At 39.5% G+C, this 18,315-nt stretch overlaps 1 protein-coding gene across 4 annotated transcripts in view; it reads left to right on the forward strand.

The window, feature by feature from the left end:
• LRRC1 (leucine rich repeat containing 1) overlaps positions 1–18,315 on the forward strand; it is a 138,932-nt gene that overhangs the window by 41,809 nt on the left and 78,808 nt on the right. For all 4 annotated transcript variants that reach the window (XM_046006662.1, XM_046006664.1, XM_046006665.1 and 1 more), the window contains one exon: positions 14,694–14,811. In XM_046006662.1, coding sequence (XP_045862618.1) covers positions 14,694–14,811 — 118 coding nt within the window. The remainder of the gene's footprint in view (positions 1–14,693; positions 14,812–18,315) is intronic.

Consider the following 18,315-nt stretch of genomic DNA (forward strand, 5'->3'; position numbering starts at 1 on the left):
TTTTTGGTGAAAACTTCATTTGCTGAATATTATTTCTAAGACTCCTTCCTATAATGACTAACAGTAAATAAGCTTTCATTTTGATTGCTATGTAGAATTTCATTTTACGAATATACCTCTCTGGGGGCACCTGGGTGTGGTTCAGTGAGTTAAAGTCTCTGCCTTTGGCTCGGGTCATGATCTCAGCATTTTCGAGCCCCGCATTGGGTTCTCTGCACTGCAGGGAGCCTACTTCCCCCTCTCTGTCTGCCCAGTTGTGATCTCTGTCAAAAAAAAAAAAAAAAAAAAAAAAAAATATATATATATATATATATATATATATATATATTTCTCTGTTCTAGTATTGATGAGTATTTGAATTATTTATAGTTTTGGGCAATTACAAATAATTCTGTCAAGCACATTCTTTGAGGTATTCTGAAATAACATATGTGAGAATTTAAAAAAAAAATAAGGTATATACCTAGGAATAGAATTTCTGGGTAATGAAGTTATAGTCACGTTTTTATAAATTTCACAGAAAAGAACAAATGATATACAGTGGACCCTTGAACAACATGGTAATAGATTAGGGCTGCCACCCCTCACCCTGGAGGACAGTCAGAAATCGCATATAACTTTGGCTCCTCCAAAACTTAACTACTAAATAGCCTACTGTTGACAGGAAGACTTACCTATAATATAAATAATAGATTACCACCTATTTTGCATGTTCAATGTATTTCACACTGTATTCTTAGAATAAAGTAAACTAGAGAAGATGTTAGGAAAATCATAAGAGAAAATACATTTATAGTGCTATACCATATTTATTGAAAAATGCAGTTCAAACCTGTGTTAAGGGTTACCTCTATCCTGTAACAGGTGTTAATCTCTCTCAAGATTAGAACCATTGGTTTACCGTAGCTTTGTCAAAGAAGTTGTCCAAAAAGGTAGTTCGGGTCAAAGGTACAGGAGTAGGAATGTGATGAGAGTTACGTAAAATAAAAAGGGGTGACCATTTAGTTGAAGCGTTCGAATGCATCCAGAAGGGAAATCTGTGAGTCACTTTGGTGTCATTATAGCTGGAGTCAAACAATTTTTCAGGAGTTTAATAACATTCTTTATGCTATTGTCCTCTAGGTGAATCTGTAACAATGATTTATGTTTTCTTTACTCTGAGGATAAGTTTGGGCAATAGGGGGATAATTGACTCATCCTTGGCCATATAGTAATTAAAAAGGACATAGCTCTTTTAGGACTGAGATCTCCTATGTCCCTTTCTTTTTTTAATTTCTGTTTAAATTCAGTATAGTTAACATATAGCATATTATTCGTTCCAGGGGTAGAATTTAGTGATTCATCAGTTGCATATAAACCCAGTACTCAGTATGTCAAGTCCCCTCCTTAGTGCCCATCACCCAATTACCCTATCCCCCACCCATCTCCCTTCTAGTTTGTTTCCTAGAATTAAGAGTCTCTTATGGTTTGCTTCCCTCTCTGTTTTAATCTTACTTAATTTTTCCTTCCCTTCCCCTGTTTTTTTTTGTTTCTATTTTGTTTCTTAAATTCCACATACGAGTGAAATCACATGGTATTTGTCTTTCTCTGACCGATTTTGCTTAGCATAATACCCTCTAATTCCATCCATGTCATTGCAAATGGCAAGATTTCATTCTTTTTTTTTTTTTCATTTTATTTATTTTTTCAGTGTAACAGTATTCATTCTTTTTGCACAACACCCAGTGCTCCATGCAAAACGTGCCCTCCCCATTACCCACCACCTGTTCCCCCAACCTCCCACCCCTGACCCTTCAAAACCCTCAGGTTGCCCCAACCTCCCACCCCTGACCCTTCAAAACCCTCAGGTTGTTTTTCAGAGTACATAGTCTCTTATGGTTCGCCTCCCCTCCCCAATGTCCATAGCCCGCTCCCCCTCTCCCAGTCCCACCTCCCCCCAGCAACCCCCAGTTTGTTTTGTGAGATTAAGAGTCATTTATGGTTTGTCTCCCTCCCAATCCCATCTTGTTTCATTTACTCTTCTCCTATCCCCCTACCCCCCCATGTTGCTTCTCCATGTCCTCATATCAGGGAGATCATATGATAGTTGTCTTTCTCCGATTGACTTATTTCACTAAGCATGATACGCTCTAGTTCCATCCACGTCGTTGCAAATGGCATGATTTCATTTCTTTTGATGGCTGCATAGTATTCCATTGTGTATATATACCACATCTTCTTTATCCATTCATCTGTTGATGGACATCTAGGTTCTTTCCATAGTCTGGCTATTGTAGACATTGCTGCTATAAACATTCGGGTACACGTGCCCCTTCGGATCACTATGTTTGTATCTTTAGGGTAAATACCCAGTAGTGCAATTGCTGGGTCATAGGGTAGTTCTATTTTCAACATTTTGAGGAACCTCCATGCTGTTTTCCAGAGTGGTTGCACCAGCTTGCATTCCCACCAACCGTGGAGGAGGGTTCCCCTTTCTCCACATCCTCGCCAGCATCTGTCATTTCCTGACTTGTTAATTTTAGCCATTCTGACTGGTGTGAGGTGATATCTCATTGTGGTTTTGATTTGTATTTCCCTGATGACGAGTGACGTGGAGCACTTTTTCATGTGTCTGTTGGCCATCTGGATGTCTTCTTTGCAGAAATGTCTGTTCATGTCCTCTGCCCATTTCTTGATTGGATTGTTTGTTCTTTGGGTGTTGAGTTTGCTAAGTTCCTTATAGATTTTGGATACCAGCCCTTTATCTGATATGTCGTTTGCAAATATCTTCTCCCATTCTGTCAGTTGTCTTTTGGTTTTGTTAACTGTTTCCTTTGCTGTGCAAAAGCTTTTGATCTTGATGAAATCCCAATAGTTCATTTTTGCCCTTGCTTCCCTTGCCTTTGCCGTTGTTCCTAGGAAGATGTTGCTACAGCTGAGGTCGAAGAGGTTGCTGCCTGCGTTCTCCTCAAGGATTTTGATGGATTCCTTTCTCACATTGAGGTCCTTCATCCATTTGGAGTCTATTTTCGTGTGTGGTGTAAGGAAGTGGTCCAATTTCATTTTTCTGCATGTGGCTGTCCAATTTTTCCAGCACCATTTATTGAAGAGGCTGTCTTTTTTCCATTTGACATTCTTTCCTGCTTTGTCGAAGATTAGTTGACCATAGAGTTGAGGGTCGATTTCTGGGCTCTCTATTCTGTTCCACTGATCTATGTGTCTGTTTTTGTGCCAGTACCATGCTGTCTTGATGATGACAGCTTTGTAATAGAGCTTGAAGTCCGGAATTGTGATGCCACCAACTTTGGCTTTGTTCTTCAATATTCCTTTGGCTATTCGAGGTCTTTTCTGGTTCCATATAAATTTTAGGATTATTTGTTCCATTTCTTTGAAAAAAATGGATGGTATTTTGATAGGGATTGCATTAAATGTGTAGATTGCTTTAGGTAGCATAGACATTTTCACAATATTTATTCTTCCAATCCAGGAGCATGGAACATTTTTCCATTTTTTTGTGTCTTCCTCAATTTCTTTCATGAGTACTTTATAATTTTCTGTGTATAGATTCTTAGTCTCTTTGGTTAGGTTTATTCCTAGGTATCTTATAGTTTTGGGTACAATTGTAAATGGGATTGACTCCTTAATTTCTCTTTCTTCAGTCTTGTTGGTGTACAGAAATGCAACTGATTTCTGTGCATTGATTTTATATCCTGACACTTTACTGAATTCCTGTACAAGTTCTAGCAGTTTTGGAGTGGAGTCTTTTGGGTTTTCCACATATAGTATCATATCATCTGCGAAGAGTGATAGTTTGACTTCTTCTTTACCAATTTGGATGCCTTTAATTTCTTTTTGTTGTCTGATTGCTGAGGCTAGGACTTCTAGTACTATGTTGAATAGCAGTGGTGATAATGGACATCCCTGCCGTGTTCCTGACCTTAATGGAAAAGCTTTCAGTTTTTCTCCATTGAGAATGATATTTGCGGTGGGTTTTTCATAGATGGCTTTGATAATATTGAGGTATGTGCCCGCTATCCCACACTTTGAAGAGTTTTGATCAGGAAGGGATGCTGTACTTTGTCAAATGCTTTTTCAGCATCTATTGAGAGTATCATATGGTTCTTGTTCTTTCTTTTATTAATGTGTTCTATCACATTGATTGATTTGCGGATGTTGAACCAACCCTGCAGCCCTGGAATAAATCCCACTTGATCGTGGTGAATAATCCTTTTAATGTACTGTTGAATCCTATTGGCTAGTATTTTGGCAAGAATTTTTGCATCTGTGTTCATCAAGGATATTGGTTTTTAGTTCTCTTTTTTGGTGGGATCCTTGTCTGGATTTGGGATCAAGGTAATGCTGGCCTCATAAAATGAGTTTGGAAGTTTTCCTTCCATTTCTATTTTTTGGAACAGTTTCAGGAGAATAGGAATGAGTTCTTCTTTAAATGTTTGGTAGAATTCCCCTGGGAAGCCGTCTGGCCCTGTGCTTTTGTTTGTTTGGAGATTTTTGATGACTGTTTCAATCTCCTTACTGGTTATGGGCCTGTTCAGGTTTTCTATTTCTTCCTGGTTCAGTTGTGGTAGTTTATATGTCTCTAGGAATGCATCCATTTCTTCCAGATTGTCCAATTTGTTGGCGTAGAGTTGCTCATAGTATGTTCTTATAATTGTCTGTATTTCTTTGGTGTTAGTTGTGATCTCTCCTCTTTCATTCATGATTTTATTGATTTGGGTCCTTTCTCTTTTCTTTTTGATGAGTCTGGCCAGGGGTTTATCAATCTTATTGATTCTTTCAAAGAACCAGCTCCTAGTTTCATTGATTTTTTCTATTGTTTTTTTGGTTTCTATTTCATTGATTTCTGCTCTGATCTTTATGATTTCTCTTCTCCTGCTGGGTTTAGGGTTTCTTTCTTGTTCTTTCTCCACCTCCTTTACGTGTAGGGTTAGGTTGTGTACTTGAGACCTTTCTTGTTTCTTGAGAAAGGCTTGTACTGCTATATATTTTCCTCTCAGGACTGCCTTTGCTGTGTCCCACAGATTTTGAACTGTTGTGTTTTCATTATCATTTGTTTCCATGAATTTTTTCAATTCTTCTTTAATTTCCTGGTTAACCCATTCATTCTTTAGAAGGATGCTGTTTAGTCTCCATGTATTTGGGTTCTTTCCAGCTTTTCTCTTGTGATTGAGTTCTAGCTTCAGAGCATTGTGGTCTGAAAATATGCAGGGAATAATCCTAATCTTTTGATACCGGTTGAGAACTGATTTGTGACCCAGGATGTGATCTATTCTGGAGAAGGTTCCATGTGCACTAGAGAAGAATGTGTATTCTGTTGCTTTGGGATGAAATGTTCTGAATATATCTGTGGTGTCCATCTGGTCCAGTGTGTCATTTAAGGCCTTTATTTCCTTGTTGATCTTTTGCTTGGATGATCTGTCCATTTCAGTGAGGGGAGTGTTAAAGTCCCCTACTATTATTGTATTATTATTGATGTGTTTCTTTGATTTTGTTATTAATTGGTTGATATAGTTGGCTGCTCCCACGTTAGGGGCATAGATATTGAAAATTGTTAGATCTTCTTGTTGGACAGACCCTTTGAGTAGGATATAGTGTCCTTCCTCATCTCTTATTATAGTCTTTGGCTTAAAATCTAATTGATCTGATATAAGGATTGCCACCCCAGCTTTCTTCTGATGCCCATTAGCATGGTAAATTGTTTTCCACCCCCTCACTTTAAATCTGGAGGTGTCTTCGCGTCTAAAATGAGTTTCTTGTAGGCAACATACTGATGGGTTTTGTTTTTTTATCCATTCTGATACCCTGTGTCTTTTGATTGGGGCATTTAGCCCATTAACATTCAGGGTAACTATTGAGAGATATGAATTTAGTGCCATTATTAGCCTGTAAGGTGACTGTTACTGTATATTGTCTCTGTACCTTTCTGATCTACTACTTTTAGGCTCTCTCTTTGCTTAGAGGACCCCTTTCAGTATTTCCTGTAGAGCTGGTTTGGTGTTTGCAAATTCTTTCAGTTTTTGTTTGTCCTGGAAGCTTTTTATCTCTCCTTCTATTTTCAATGATAGCCTAGCTGGATAGAGTATTCTTGGCTGCATGTTTTTCTCGTTGAGTGCTCTGAATATATCATGCCAGCTCTTTCTGGCCTGCCAGGTCTCTGTGGATAAGTCTGCCGCCAATCTAATATTTTTACCATTGTATGTTACAGACTTCTTTTCTCGGGCTGCTTTCAGGATTTTCTCTTTGTCACTAAGACTTGTAAATTTTACTATTAGGCGACGGGGTGTGGACCTATTCTTGTTGACTTTGAGGGGGATTCTCTGCACCTCCTGGATTTTGATGCTTGTTCCCTTTGCCATATTAGGGAAATTCTCTCCAATAGACCTTCTGCTCCCCTCTCTGTTTCTTCTTCTTCTGGAATCCCAATTATTCTAATGTTGTTTCGTCTTATGGTGTCACTTATCTCTCGAATTCTCCCCTCATGGTCCAGTAGCTGTTTGTCCCTCTTTTGCTCGGCTTCCTTATTCTCTGTCATTTGGTCTTCTATATCACTAATTCTTTCTTCTGCCTCATTTATCCTAGCAGTGAGAGCCTCCATTTTTGATTGCACCTCATTAATAGCTTTTTTGATTTCAACTTGGTTAGATTTTAGTCCTTTAATTTCTCCAGAAAGGACTTTTATATCTCCAGAGAGGGTTTCTCTAATATCTTCCATGCCTTTTTCGAGCCCGGCTAGAATGTTCAGAATCGTCATTCTGAACTCTTGATCTGACATATTACCCATGTCTGTGTTGATTAGATCCCTAGCCTTTGGTACTGTCTCTTGTTCTTTTGTTTGTGGTGATTTTTTCCGCCTTGTCATTTTGTCCAGATAAGAGAATATGAAGGAGCAAATAAACTACTAAAAGGGTTGCAAAGACCCCGGAAAAATGCGCTGTAACCAAATCAGAAGAGACCCCAAATTGTGGGGGGGAGAAAGGGGATAAAAACAGCTTCTTAAAAAAAAAGAAAAAAAAAAAGAAAGAAAGAAAAAAATTTAAAAAATAAAACAAATAAAAAATATAAAAAAGAAAGAAAAAATATATATATTTAGATGAACTAGTCAAAAAATGTTAAAAAAGAAAAGGGTAAAAGTTTAAAAAAAATTTAGCAGAAGAAGAAAAAAGAAAAAAGAAAAAAAAATTGAAAAAAGAAAAAAAAATTGAAGTAGCCGCAAGACTAAAGAATCATGGGGAGAAAGCCATGAGTTCCGTGCTTTGCTTTCTCCTCCTCTGGAATTGCTCTGCTGTCTTAGGAATTGAATCTGCTTTCTCCTTGATAGATGAACTTCGTCCTGGCTGGATATTTTGTTGATCTTCTGGGGGAGGGGCCTGTTGTAGTGACTCTCAAGTGTCTTTGCCCGAGGCGGTATTGCACCGCCCTTACGGGCGGCCGGACTAAGTAATCGGCTCGGGTTCGCTTTTGGGAGCTTCTGTTCCCTGAACGCTTTCCGTAGAGTTCCGGAGGACGGGAATGAAAATGGCGGCCTCCCAGTCTCCAGCCCGGAGGAGCCAAGAGCCTGGGGCCCCACTCCTCAGTGCGCCCCCAGAGGACAGCACCCAATCACTCCCATATCCCCAGCCTCTAGCCGCGCTCCGAGCTCACCCAGCCCGCGACCAGTTCAAGGTAACCCCGAGCTGAGAGTTTAGTCCTCGGCTCTGTCTCTCCAGCTGGCTTCTCCGTTCTAATACCTGCGAGCTCTCCGACAGTCCGACACCCCCGATCCTTCTGTGACCCTGCGGGGCCTGGGGCCACGCTGGCCCCGCGTGGGCTTCACCCCGGTTTAGCCCCTGGAGCAATGTCCCTCAGTGGAACAGACTTTTAAAAGTCCTGATTTTGTGCTCCGTTCCTCCGCCGCTTGCCGGGAGCCGGCCCCTCCCCCCGCGGTCTATCTTCCCGTCGTTTTAGATTCACTTCTCCGCCAGTCCTACCTTTCAGAAAGTGGTTGATTTTCTGTTTCTAGAGTTGCTGTTCTTCTTCTCTTCGCTCTCCCGTTGGATTTGTAGGTGTTTGCAATGTTTAGATAAGCTATCGAGCTGATCTCCTGCTACCTGATGTAGTCTCAGGCTGCTACTTCTCCGCCATCTTGACTCCTCCAAGATTTCATTCTTGATGGCTCATATTCCACTGTATTTCTCACACACACACACACACACACACACACACACACACACACACATCAACAGATGAATGGATAAAGAAGAATATATGTATATGTGTATCCATTTATCCATTCATCTTTATCCATTCATTTGTTGACAGACAGATCTGGGCTCTTTCCATATTTTGGCTCTTGTGGACATGCTACTATAAACATTGGGAATGCAGGTGTCCCTTCGAATCACTGTGTTTGTGTCCTCTGGGTAAATACCTGGTAGTGAAATTGCTGGGCCCTATGGTAGCTCTATTTTTAACTTTTTGAGAAACCTCTACTGTTTTCCAGAGTGACTGCACCAGCTTGCATTCCTACCAACAGTGTAGGAGGGTTCCCCTTTCTCTACATCTTTGCCAGCATCTGTTGTTTTCTGAGTTGTTAATTTTAGCCATTCTGACTGGTGTGAGGTGGTGTCTCATTGTGGTTTTGATTTGTATTTCCCCGATGCCAAGGGATATGGAGCATTTTTTCATGTGTCTGTTGGCCATTTGGAAATCTTTGGAGAAATGTCTGTTCATGTCTTCTGCCCATTTCTTGATTGGATTTTTGTTCTTTGGGTGTTGAGTTTGATACGTTCTTTATAGATTTTGGATACTAACCCTTTATCTAGTATGTCATTTGCAAGTATCCTTCTCCCATTCCATAGGTTGCCTTTTAGTTTTATGGATATTTCCTTGGCTGTGCAGAAACTTTTTATCTTGATGATATCCAGTAGTTTATTTTTGCTTTTGTTTCCCTTGCCTTTGGAGACAGTGTCTAAGAAGAAGTTGTTGTAGCCAAGGTCATAGAGGTTGCTGCCTGTGTTCTCCTTGAAGATTTTGTTAGATTCCTGTCTCACAGTTAGACCTTTCGTTCATTTTGAGTCTATTTTTGTGTATGGTGTAAAAAAGTGGTCCAGTTTCATTCTTCTTCATGTGGCTATCCAGTTTTCCCAGTACCATTTTTTGAAGAGACTTTTTTTTTTCCTAGTGGATATCCTTTCCTGCATTTTCAAAGATTAGGTGACCATAGAGTTGAGGGTCCATTTCTGGGCTCTCTGTTCTGTTCCATTGATCTATGTGTCTGTTTTTGTGCCAGCACCACACCAGCTTGATGACAGCTTTGTAATAGAGCTTGAAGTCCGGAATTGTGATGCCACCAGCTTTGGTTTTCTTTTACAACATTCCTTTGGCTATTCAGAATCTTTTCTGGTTTCATACACATTTCAGGATTATTTGTTCCAGCTCTGTAAAAAAGTTGATGGTATATTGATAGGGATTGCATTGATTGTATAGATTGTTTTGGTTAGTATAGACATTTTAACAGTATTTATTCTTCCAGTCATGAGCATGGAATGTTTTTCTGCTTCTTTATGTCTTCCTCAATTTCTTTCATGAGTGTTTCTGTAGTTTTCTGAGTACAGATCCTTTACTAACCTCTTTGGTTAGATTTATTCCTAGGCATCTTGTGGTTTTTGGTGCAGTTGTAAATGGGATTGATTCCTTGATTTCTCTTTCTTCAGCTTCATTGTTAGTGTATAGAAATGCAGCTGACTTCTGTGCATTGATTTTATATCCTGCCATACTGCTGAATTCCTATATCAGTTCTAGCAATTTTTTGGTGAGTCTTCTGAGTTTTCCATATACATGATCATGCCGTCTGTGAAGAGTAAAATTTTGACTTCTTTGCCAATTTGGGTGCCTTTTATTTCTTTCTGCTGTCTGATTGCTGAGGCTAGGACTTCTTGTTTGTGTGGAACAACAGTGGTGAGAGTGGACATCCTTTGTGTTCCTGACTTAGAAAAAGCTCTCTGTTTTTCACCATTGAGAATGATACTAGCTTTTATGTATGGCGTTTAAGATGTTGAGCTATGTTCCCTCTAAACCTACTTTGTTGTGGGTTTTTATCAAGAATGGATGCTGTACCTTGTCACATACTTTTTCTGCATCTATTGAAGAGGGTCACGTTTCTTATCCTTTCTTTTATTAATGTGACATATGACACTGATTTGTGAATGTTGAACCACCTCCGTGGCCCAGGAATACTCCTATGTCCCTTTCTAAGAAGAAGGAGGTCACCAACAGTCTACCAAAAGAGAGGGAAAAAGAATCTTGTCAGAAATGTGTACTGGGAAAAGGAAACGAGCTGTATAGCAAAATTAAAGACTCTGCATCTACTAAAAGCAAGGGTGGCTATAAGAAGGCTGTGGTGTGGCCTAACGAGCCAAGGCCGTTTGGGTTCCTTTGCATGTAATTGTACTCAGTGTCCTCTAAAGTGGGCCAGTGTGCTGTAATTAAACATGGTATAGTTGAAGAATGGTGTCTGTGTATTGTGTCACATGATCGCTCTGCGCTGTGGCGCCCTGCCAAGACAGTTACGTGAATTGTTCTTCCTGTGCCCTGGCTAATGTCAAAGAGGAGGCAGAAGGGCTTAGATCTTGTTGGATTTTTTTCACCCTATCTGAGGACCTTGAAAACCTGAGGATTTCATAAAGTCTCAGAGACATTGTGTCCGTCTTGTAAGAAAGTAGTTATAAAACATTTGAATGATGAATTAAGATCCCATCAGGGCAATGAGGGAAAGACTTAGGAATTACTGTTTTCATTTTGGGAACCTGTCAGATAGGGTCGTTTTATGTCTGGTATGTGCTTCCCAAGTTGAAGAAGGTAGTTTTTGTGACAGTCTCTTTGAGGGTGCTTTTAACATGCAGAACAAAACTTTAATTTGCCTGCTGTTATGATTTCTACTGGCTATGAGGATTTGTATGCTGTTGTTGCCACAGTTGTGAAACGTACTTATTATTCACTGCAGATCGAAGTACCTTAGTGACTTGATTCCTTGGATTATTTCTGAATGGTCCCTGAAAGTATGGAATTGGTGATGGTTTTGTCCTGTTGCTATTATATCTTTCTTGGAAAATAAAGTGAGGTTTTCATGCTTGAGTAAACACATTGATGCATTATGAAACTGTCAGCCTCTTTGAACAATTGGCATAAGCTCAATTATTCAAATATGTGACTCTTTTGAATGGCTTTTGTGTCAGCTAATGCTTTCGTACAACCAGCATCAAGAAATTTCAATACCTTTCTTAAGAAATTAAATCTCAACTGTATGATTAAAGAAATCCAAGGGATTAGTCCTTTCATGGAGCACTTTCATTATCATATACAGCTAATTGGTAGCATTCGTTTTCTGAGATTCATCATTTTATTTAAAAACATCTTTCTTTTTTGTTAAAAAATAATTTAAAGCTGTTTATGCATTTTCCTTATCCCCTGAAACCATTTTTTCTTGTGTTTCCTTCCTGTTAACATGCACACATGCTTTTTTACATAATGTACCTGCATTTTTGTCTTTTTAAAATTTTATTTGCATTTTAAGTCTTTTTCAAGTTATGTGGTCTTCATAGTAATAATTTTTGTCACTTAGTATTGAATTATTTAATAACATGCTAATCATTTCCCTTCTTTGATATGTGTGTTTTCTAGTTTTTCATTTTTGTTGATAATGCAAAGACATCTTGTGCATTGTAGCTTGTTTTTCTTATTTTCAATTATATTACAAGGACAGATGTTTAAAGTATTGTTACAATGTCAGTGAACTTGAAAACTTATGTTACATATATTGCCTTACTGCTTCCCAAGTGTTAGTGTCTTCTTTTTGATTATAGAAGTAAAAAGTCTCTTTTACAAAAAAAAAAAACAAAAAAAACCAAAAAAAAAACCAAAAAAATCCAAACTGACATTTATTAAATGTGAGCATCTTTCAGAATTATTCATTTGGAGCAGTGTATAATCTTACAGAGACTTTTTCCTTTGCAAATTCAATTTCTGTTTTTAGTGAAGTAATATATGCAAATCACTTTTTTTTTTTTTTTAATCTAATAAGCCTTGTAGTGTGACAGTCAAGAAGAGTAGCCTCTTGCCTTCCCTGTCCCCACTCCAGTTTCTGGCTCTTGAGAACCCCCAGGTCTAAGCTGTTTCTACTGTTGTATGCCCCCACATTGCTAAGCTTGCTAATTTTAGTTTGATTTTTTTTTTTCACTTTGTAGTTATCTTTTGGTTTCTTTCTATAGAAAATGAGACTTTAACACTTATGATTTTTTCTCCATCCTCTCAATATTGATGTAACACCAATTTTGTTTTTATCAATATATAGCTATTAAAACATTACAGCTGAGGATTTTTCATAACCAGGTCTTAAATTTATATTGTGAATATGTCTTCTCATACTTTATATTTTTCCTGAAATTAATAACTCCTTCCTTTTTTGCTTCCTTTGTTTCTAATTTATCAATAAACAAATCTTCTTGATACTTTCAAACATATCAAATAATCCCAAAGATGTGTGTGTTGCCCCAATAATCTTTCCTCTGGGAGCCTCCCTGTTTGCAGTGTGGACTGGTCCCTCCCAGGGCCTGCTACTCAGCCAACATCTTGGAAGTCCCTTCACTGTTCTATCCTGGGAGTTTCTTTCATTTCTGTTTTGTTGATTCTCTGATTGCTAGATATCAGATCCTCCTCCTTTGACCCACTGAGCCACCCAGGCGCCCCCGATCCTGCTCCTTTGAGATTTATGCTCACATTTAATGGATTCCCGAGGGTGCAAGGAAGATACATTGTTTTAAAACCCTGCATGTCTAAAAATGTCTTTATTTTGTCGTCATACTTGATTGATGGTTTTGTTGAGTATGTAATTTTAGGTTGGAAATAACGTTTTCTTGGAATTTTGAAGGCATTGCTCCAAGGCCTTCTAACATTCAAGGCTGCTGTGGAGTCCAGCACCTTTCTGATTCCCAGTTCTTCATTATGATGCCCCACCCGACCCCCCTGGTTTCTGGAAACTTTTGGAATCTTCTTATTTCTGGTATTCTGCATTGTTATATTTCTTGGTATTCTTACATGTCTCTGTCATTAATTTTATTGGCCATGTGGTGGACTTTTCCAAATCAGAAAATGCATGTTTTGAAGTCCCCTGTGCTCTCTTTTTGGAATACCTGTTAGTTGGATGTCATACCTTGTGGACTTATCTCATGTCTTTTTCTCTCCCATATCTCTGTCTTTTTATCCTACTTTCTGAGGGATTTTGTTAATTTTATTTTTCACCTCTTTTATTGGATTCTTTTTTAATGCTATAGTTTTGTTTTGTTTTGTTTTGTTTTTTAATTTCCAAAAGTTTATTACTTTGAAGCTTCCCTTTTATGGTATCATGTTGCTTCATTTTCTCTTATTTCTCTGAGGGTGTTACTTACATTTTTTAGTTGATGAAGTTTGGGTTTTTTTTGCGTCCCGCATCCTATTTCTTTCGTATTTGAAGTGACATGGATACTCTCTTGCATGTTAGGGGCTTTCCTCAAGTGTCTAGAGAAACTTGGCCTTGATTAAATGAAATATCCAGACATTTGAAAGGGGCGGTGGGGGGCGTGAAGATGGTTGGAAGCTCTGTGTGCATGGGTGAGGCTTACAACCTGGGACTTCTCTCTACCATAATTCACATCTACAGGGTCTATTCTCATGCCTGGGAACTTGGCTGTGGGAAGAGGGTGGGATCTTACTGATTGGGCTTTGACTCAGTTCCCCTATTTTTAGTAGGAGGCCTCATCCCTGCCCTCAGCTGTCCTTTAGAGTCAACTCTCCTAGAGAGGAAATTGCCACTCTCCTGCTTGGCTGTGCAGGGTAGAGAAGAAGATATGGGGACCCAACTGTTCTTTATATAAATTTTCAACCAGTTCTTCCTTCTCGGAGGTCACCTGGACCTAATTTCCTATTGACTTCTCAATCCACAGGCTTGAATTTCAGCTTTGTTTGGATTCTTTTGTTAGTTCCCTTTTGTTCATCTGTTTTCTGGCTTCAAGGATTTTGTGGCATGTCTGGTGTACTTCTTGTCCTCTCTCACTTTTAATTGTCTTCGTGCATTTATTTCATATTTTTATATTTTATTCATTTCTGTATTCTTTTAGTGTCATTTTAGTACACTTTTAAAAGGTGTGGGGAAAAAGGCGTGTGCTCAGTGTGCCAAGGTTAATGGAAGCATCCAGTGCAGGCTCTGCTTTAGATTGGTCAAAAACAATTTTTTCCCTTTACACATTTGTGGGATATTTATATATTTTCTGATGCACAGTAATTCCTATTAAAATGTCTTCTAAAAATATTTTCTCATTTTTACATTTGTTTATTTAACACTGCAGATTTATAATCTGTTTCTAGAAGTAGAAAATGTGACCACCCACTGGATAGTTTAAAGGAGTAATTACCATTCTCATTGAGGTACTTACTTATTTTTAAAAACTTATGAGATAATTGTTGATTGATAGGAAGTTGCATAAATAGCACAGAGATGTCCTTTGTGCCCAGTTTATCCCAGTGGTAAGTATCTTTACATAACTGTTACAATATCAAAATCAGGAAATTGATATTGGTACAATCCTCACTAGTTTTTAAAAGACATTCTTTTACATTTCATATTGGGCAGAAAGTTTACATTGCAAATATATATGAGACCCTTGTGAAATTATTTTCTCTTTCAGCAATTTTTCCAGCTAGTCAAATTACGGAAGCTTGGACTTAGTGATAATGAAATTCAGCGGCTCCCTCCAGAAATAGCAAACTTCATGCAGCTGGTGGAACTTGATGTGTCTCGAAATGGTAAGAAAAAGATTCCACTTGAATTGTCCATTTGTCTCTCTTGGTGCTGGGCATGATTTTGAGTAAATATAGCTGGTTGAATGCTGTTGGACATGCTTTTTCTGATGGGAAAGCTGTGTATAAATTTGGGGATGAAATTAATGGCATTATTGAATGGTTTAGTCAGCTTGTGGGTATTTACCAGAGCTATTTCATAACACAGTTTTTAGGTGATGATTTTATCAAAGTAGGTTCAGTCTGCTTCAGAGAGTTGGAGAGGGGACTGGTAGATGATATAACCCAACCACCTCGTTTTCCTGAACATGACATTGAGAGCTGTTGGTGTGGTCATTTGTCCAGTGCTCAGAGGCCGCTGAGGTGAGGGGCAGACGTCCTGGGGGAGTTTGGTTCCTCTGGCTGTGGCTCAGTGGCCTGGTACATGCCTGTGAGAATCTGTCTCCCTATAGTGAACAGAGCAGCTTGTTGTCTGGGCCTCTCTGTCCATTTAATTATTTTTAATTGGGCCACTGGTGGTTCTGCCCACTTGAGTTTGTGTGGTATATTTGTGAGTTTATTTTGATTTCATGAGAATGAAGTGCTTCCTTTTTTACTTGAACATTCTGCTGGGTTTATAGTCTGTTTAGCCTTTCACTTTTGAATGGGTACCCTGGTTTAACCTCATGTATTATAGCCCCAACAGTACTCCTGGAATGGACTGGTACCCCTGCCTGTCACAGCATACACGATTAATTACTTTAAGTTAAAATGGCAGCTCCCAGTGGTCCTGTCTATAGTGATGGAGTTCAATTCTCACAAAGACTGGTATAATTTCCTCGGGATGGGCCCCAGTGTGCTGTGAATTATTTATAGAAATGATGATCCTTTTCCTTCTCTCTCATATTACATACCTGTTTCATGTTTTGTTTTTGCTTCCCTACAAAAATCTACAAGTTTCTTCTCAGTGAATCTCAGGTCTGGATCTTTCATTCTCATGTCTTCCACAGAAACTGCAAGGCTCAGATAGGGATTTTTTTTTTGGTGGGTCACTGTTCTAAGACAGCAGTGATAATCAGTACTTGATAGAAAATGTGCTGAAGGAAAAATTATTTTATCTCCTACCTTTTTTTTAAAGATTTTATTTATTTGACAGATAGAGATCACAAATAGGCAGAGAGAGAGAGGAGAAAGCAGGCTCCCTGCTGAGCAGAGAGCCGGATGTGGGGCTCAATCCAAGGACCCTGGGATCATGACCTGAGCCGAAGGCAGAGGCTTTAACCCACTGAGGCACCCAGGTGCCCCTACCTTCTACTTTTAACAGCTGTGAAATTTCTGTCATCTACCAGATCCCACTGGAATTGGAATTGGAAATGGTCTGTAGGCCAGGCTCTATGTTCTTGACATAGGGTCTACTTTTATTTTTCTTGAGAATTATTTCTCAATTATTTCTCAATTATTTCTCAATTTTGAAGGTAATGGTAAAAGTAAAAAAAAAAATTATCTTTTTCAATGAAAAATAAATTCACTTATTTAGTGCATCTTGGAGTGGCTTATTTGGTTGCAGAGGACCCAGATCTGCTTAGGTAGAGGGTATTGATTTTAAGGATGGGGGTGGAGCTAACATTTCAGAAGCATTGGCCTGGAGCCAACATCTGACCACCTTTGGAGTTTCATGGCCTCTCTCCGTCTTGCAGTGTGTCTGCTTCTGCTGGTCTGTGCTCTGTTCTTCCTTCCTGGGTGATCTGCTCTCTTGAAACTGGCCTCTCCAGGCCCAAGTGGCTGTGGTCTCTTTCCATGCACTTTTTGGCTTCTGCCCCTGCTGTGGCATCTCTTTGCCAGTGACATATTTCTAAGTGAGAAGTGGTTGACCCAGCTCATCTTTTTAAAAAAGCCAAATATAAACCATAAACTCCAGGGGAGACGAGCCCTGCAAAGCTTGGCCCCACCCTCAACACAGATGCAGCTTCCCTTACACCCAGAGTGTAACACGGGACAGGCATCTGAGGCCAGAGTTGCCACTAAGTCTATCCTGTATCTCATTTATCTAATGTATATATCATTGAAGCTGCTCTCCCTTGTCCCAGCAATTATTTCCATCATAAAGACTAGCTGGCTATTAATTCTGCAAGGAAGCAGTGACTTAGGAAAATGGTCACTGAAATCACACGATCTGAAGAAATAGAAGAGTGATTTTGAAATTGGCATTAGAAGGGAAAATAAGCAGGGATCCAGAAATCCTGGAGAAGTGGGAGAAGTACTGGCTTTAATTATCTGGGAGAGGAGACACGTAGAACATGAAGATGCCCAGTCTGACGTGACTGGGCTGCTCTGTGGGAAGTCGGCATTGGCAGCTGCCCTGTTTACCAGTTCTCATATCAGCTGTTTCTTGCCAAGCATTCGTAACTACAAAGAAGGGCTACCTGCTTCCTCCCATGTGTGCCTTTATACCTTCCTGCATGTTGATGAAAGAAATTAAGTTTTCTCTGAAGTCAGTGTCAGGACACAAAATGTTTCCTTTCCTTCCACAGGTGTTGAGAGTTTTGTGAAGGATCCTGCAGATCCTGTCACCTTCTTATCAGGCTCACTTAGAAATGCTGAGGGGAGTCAACTGCCCCTTCCCCTATTGGTTAGAGCCTTACTCTGGCTCAGTAGCATGGATGTGTGTGGTGTGTGTGGTGTGTGAGTTGCGTATATGGTATGTGTGTGTGTGGTGTATTGTGTTTATTGTATGTGTGGTGTGTGTGGTGTGTTTTGTATGTGTGTGGTGTGTGTGGACAGAGCAGAACAAGGTCATCATTTAGCTTAACCAACAGGAACATGGGTCTTGAGCTATTTCCAGGTCAGACAGATCTCACTGTTCTATCTCATTATTATTTTTTTTTTTGATAGATAAAATCACATTAACGTGAATTTCCTAGGCAACTGAGTGGGTAAATAAAAGTTGCAATGTCTGTAGCCTATGAGGCATTGTGAAGACCCCTCATTTGTATGGATACAGGCATTTGTGAGGGTTTGGGCTTAAGTCTGGAGGCCTGTGGGAGCCTCTTGTTTTCTGTTGCTTGTGCTGAGTCTGCTCCTCCACGATCGAGAGGCTGTTCTATAGCCAGGGCTGTCTCTGTCATGGTAGGACCTTTACTGGCTTCCTCAATTCCTGATTTTCCAGAGAACATTGCTTGGCCGTGGAGGTGGGAGGCAGGATATTAATATCAGACTACTCAAGTCATTGGATTAATGCTCGTCAAACTCGAACATGTGATGAATTACCATAGGATTTTGTTAAAGTATGGATTCTGATGCAGTAGGTCTGGAGAGGGGCTTGAGATTTTGCATTGCCAAGAAGTCCCCAGCAGCTGCCAACCCTGTTGATCCCACTGAACATGCTAAGTAGCAAAATGTGAGCCATCACTACCCAAAACTCACTACTAATGTTCCTTCAGCTGCTTCATGTAGTTATGAGCATGACTTTGCTCAGCTCTCGGCAGCCCTGTACCTTCTCATGTGGAATCAGGATATTACTGGTTAATGGGT

This window comes from Meles meles, chromosome 5, assembly GCF_922984935.1.
Source record: "Meles meles chromosome 5, mMelMel3.1 paternal haplotype, whole genome shotgun sequence".
NCBI classification, from domain to species: Eukaryota; Metazoa; Chordata; class Mammalia; order Carnivora; family Mustelidae; genus Meles; species Meles meles.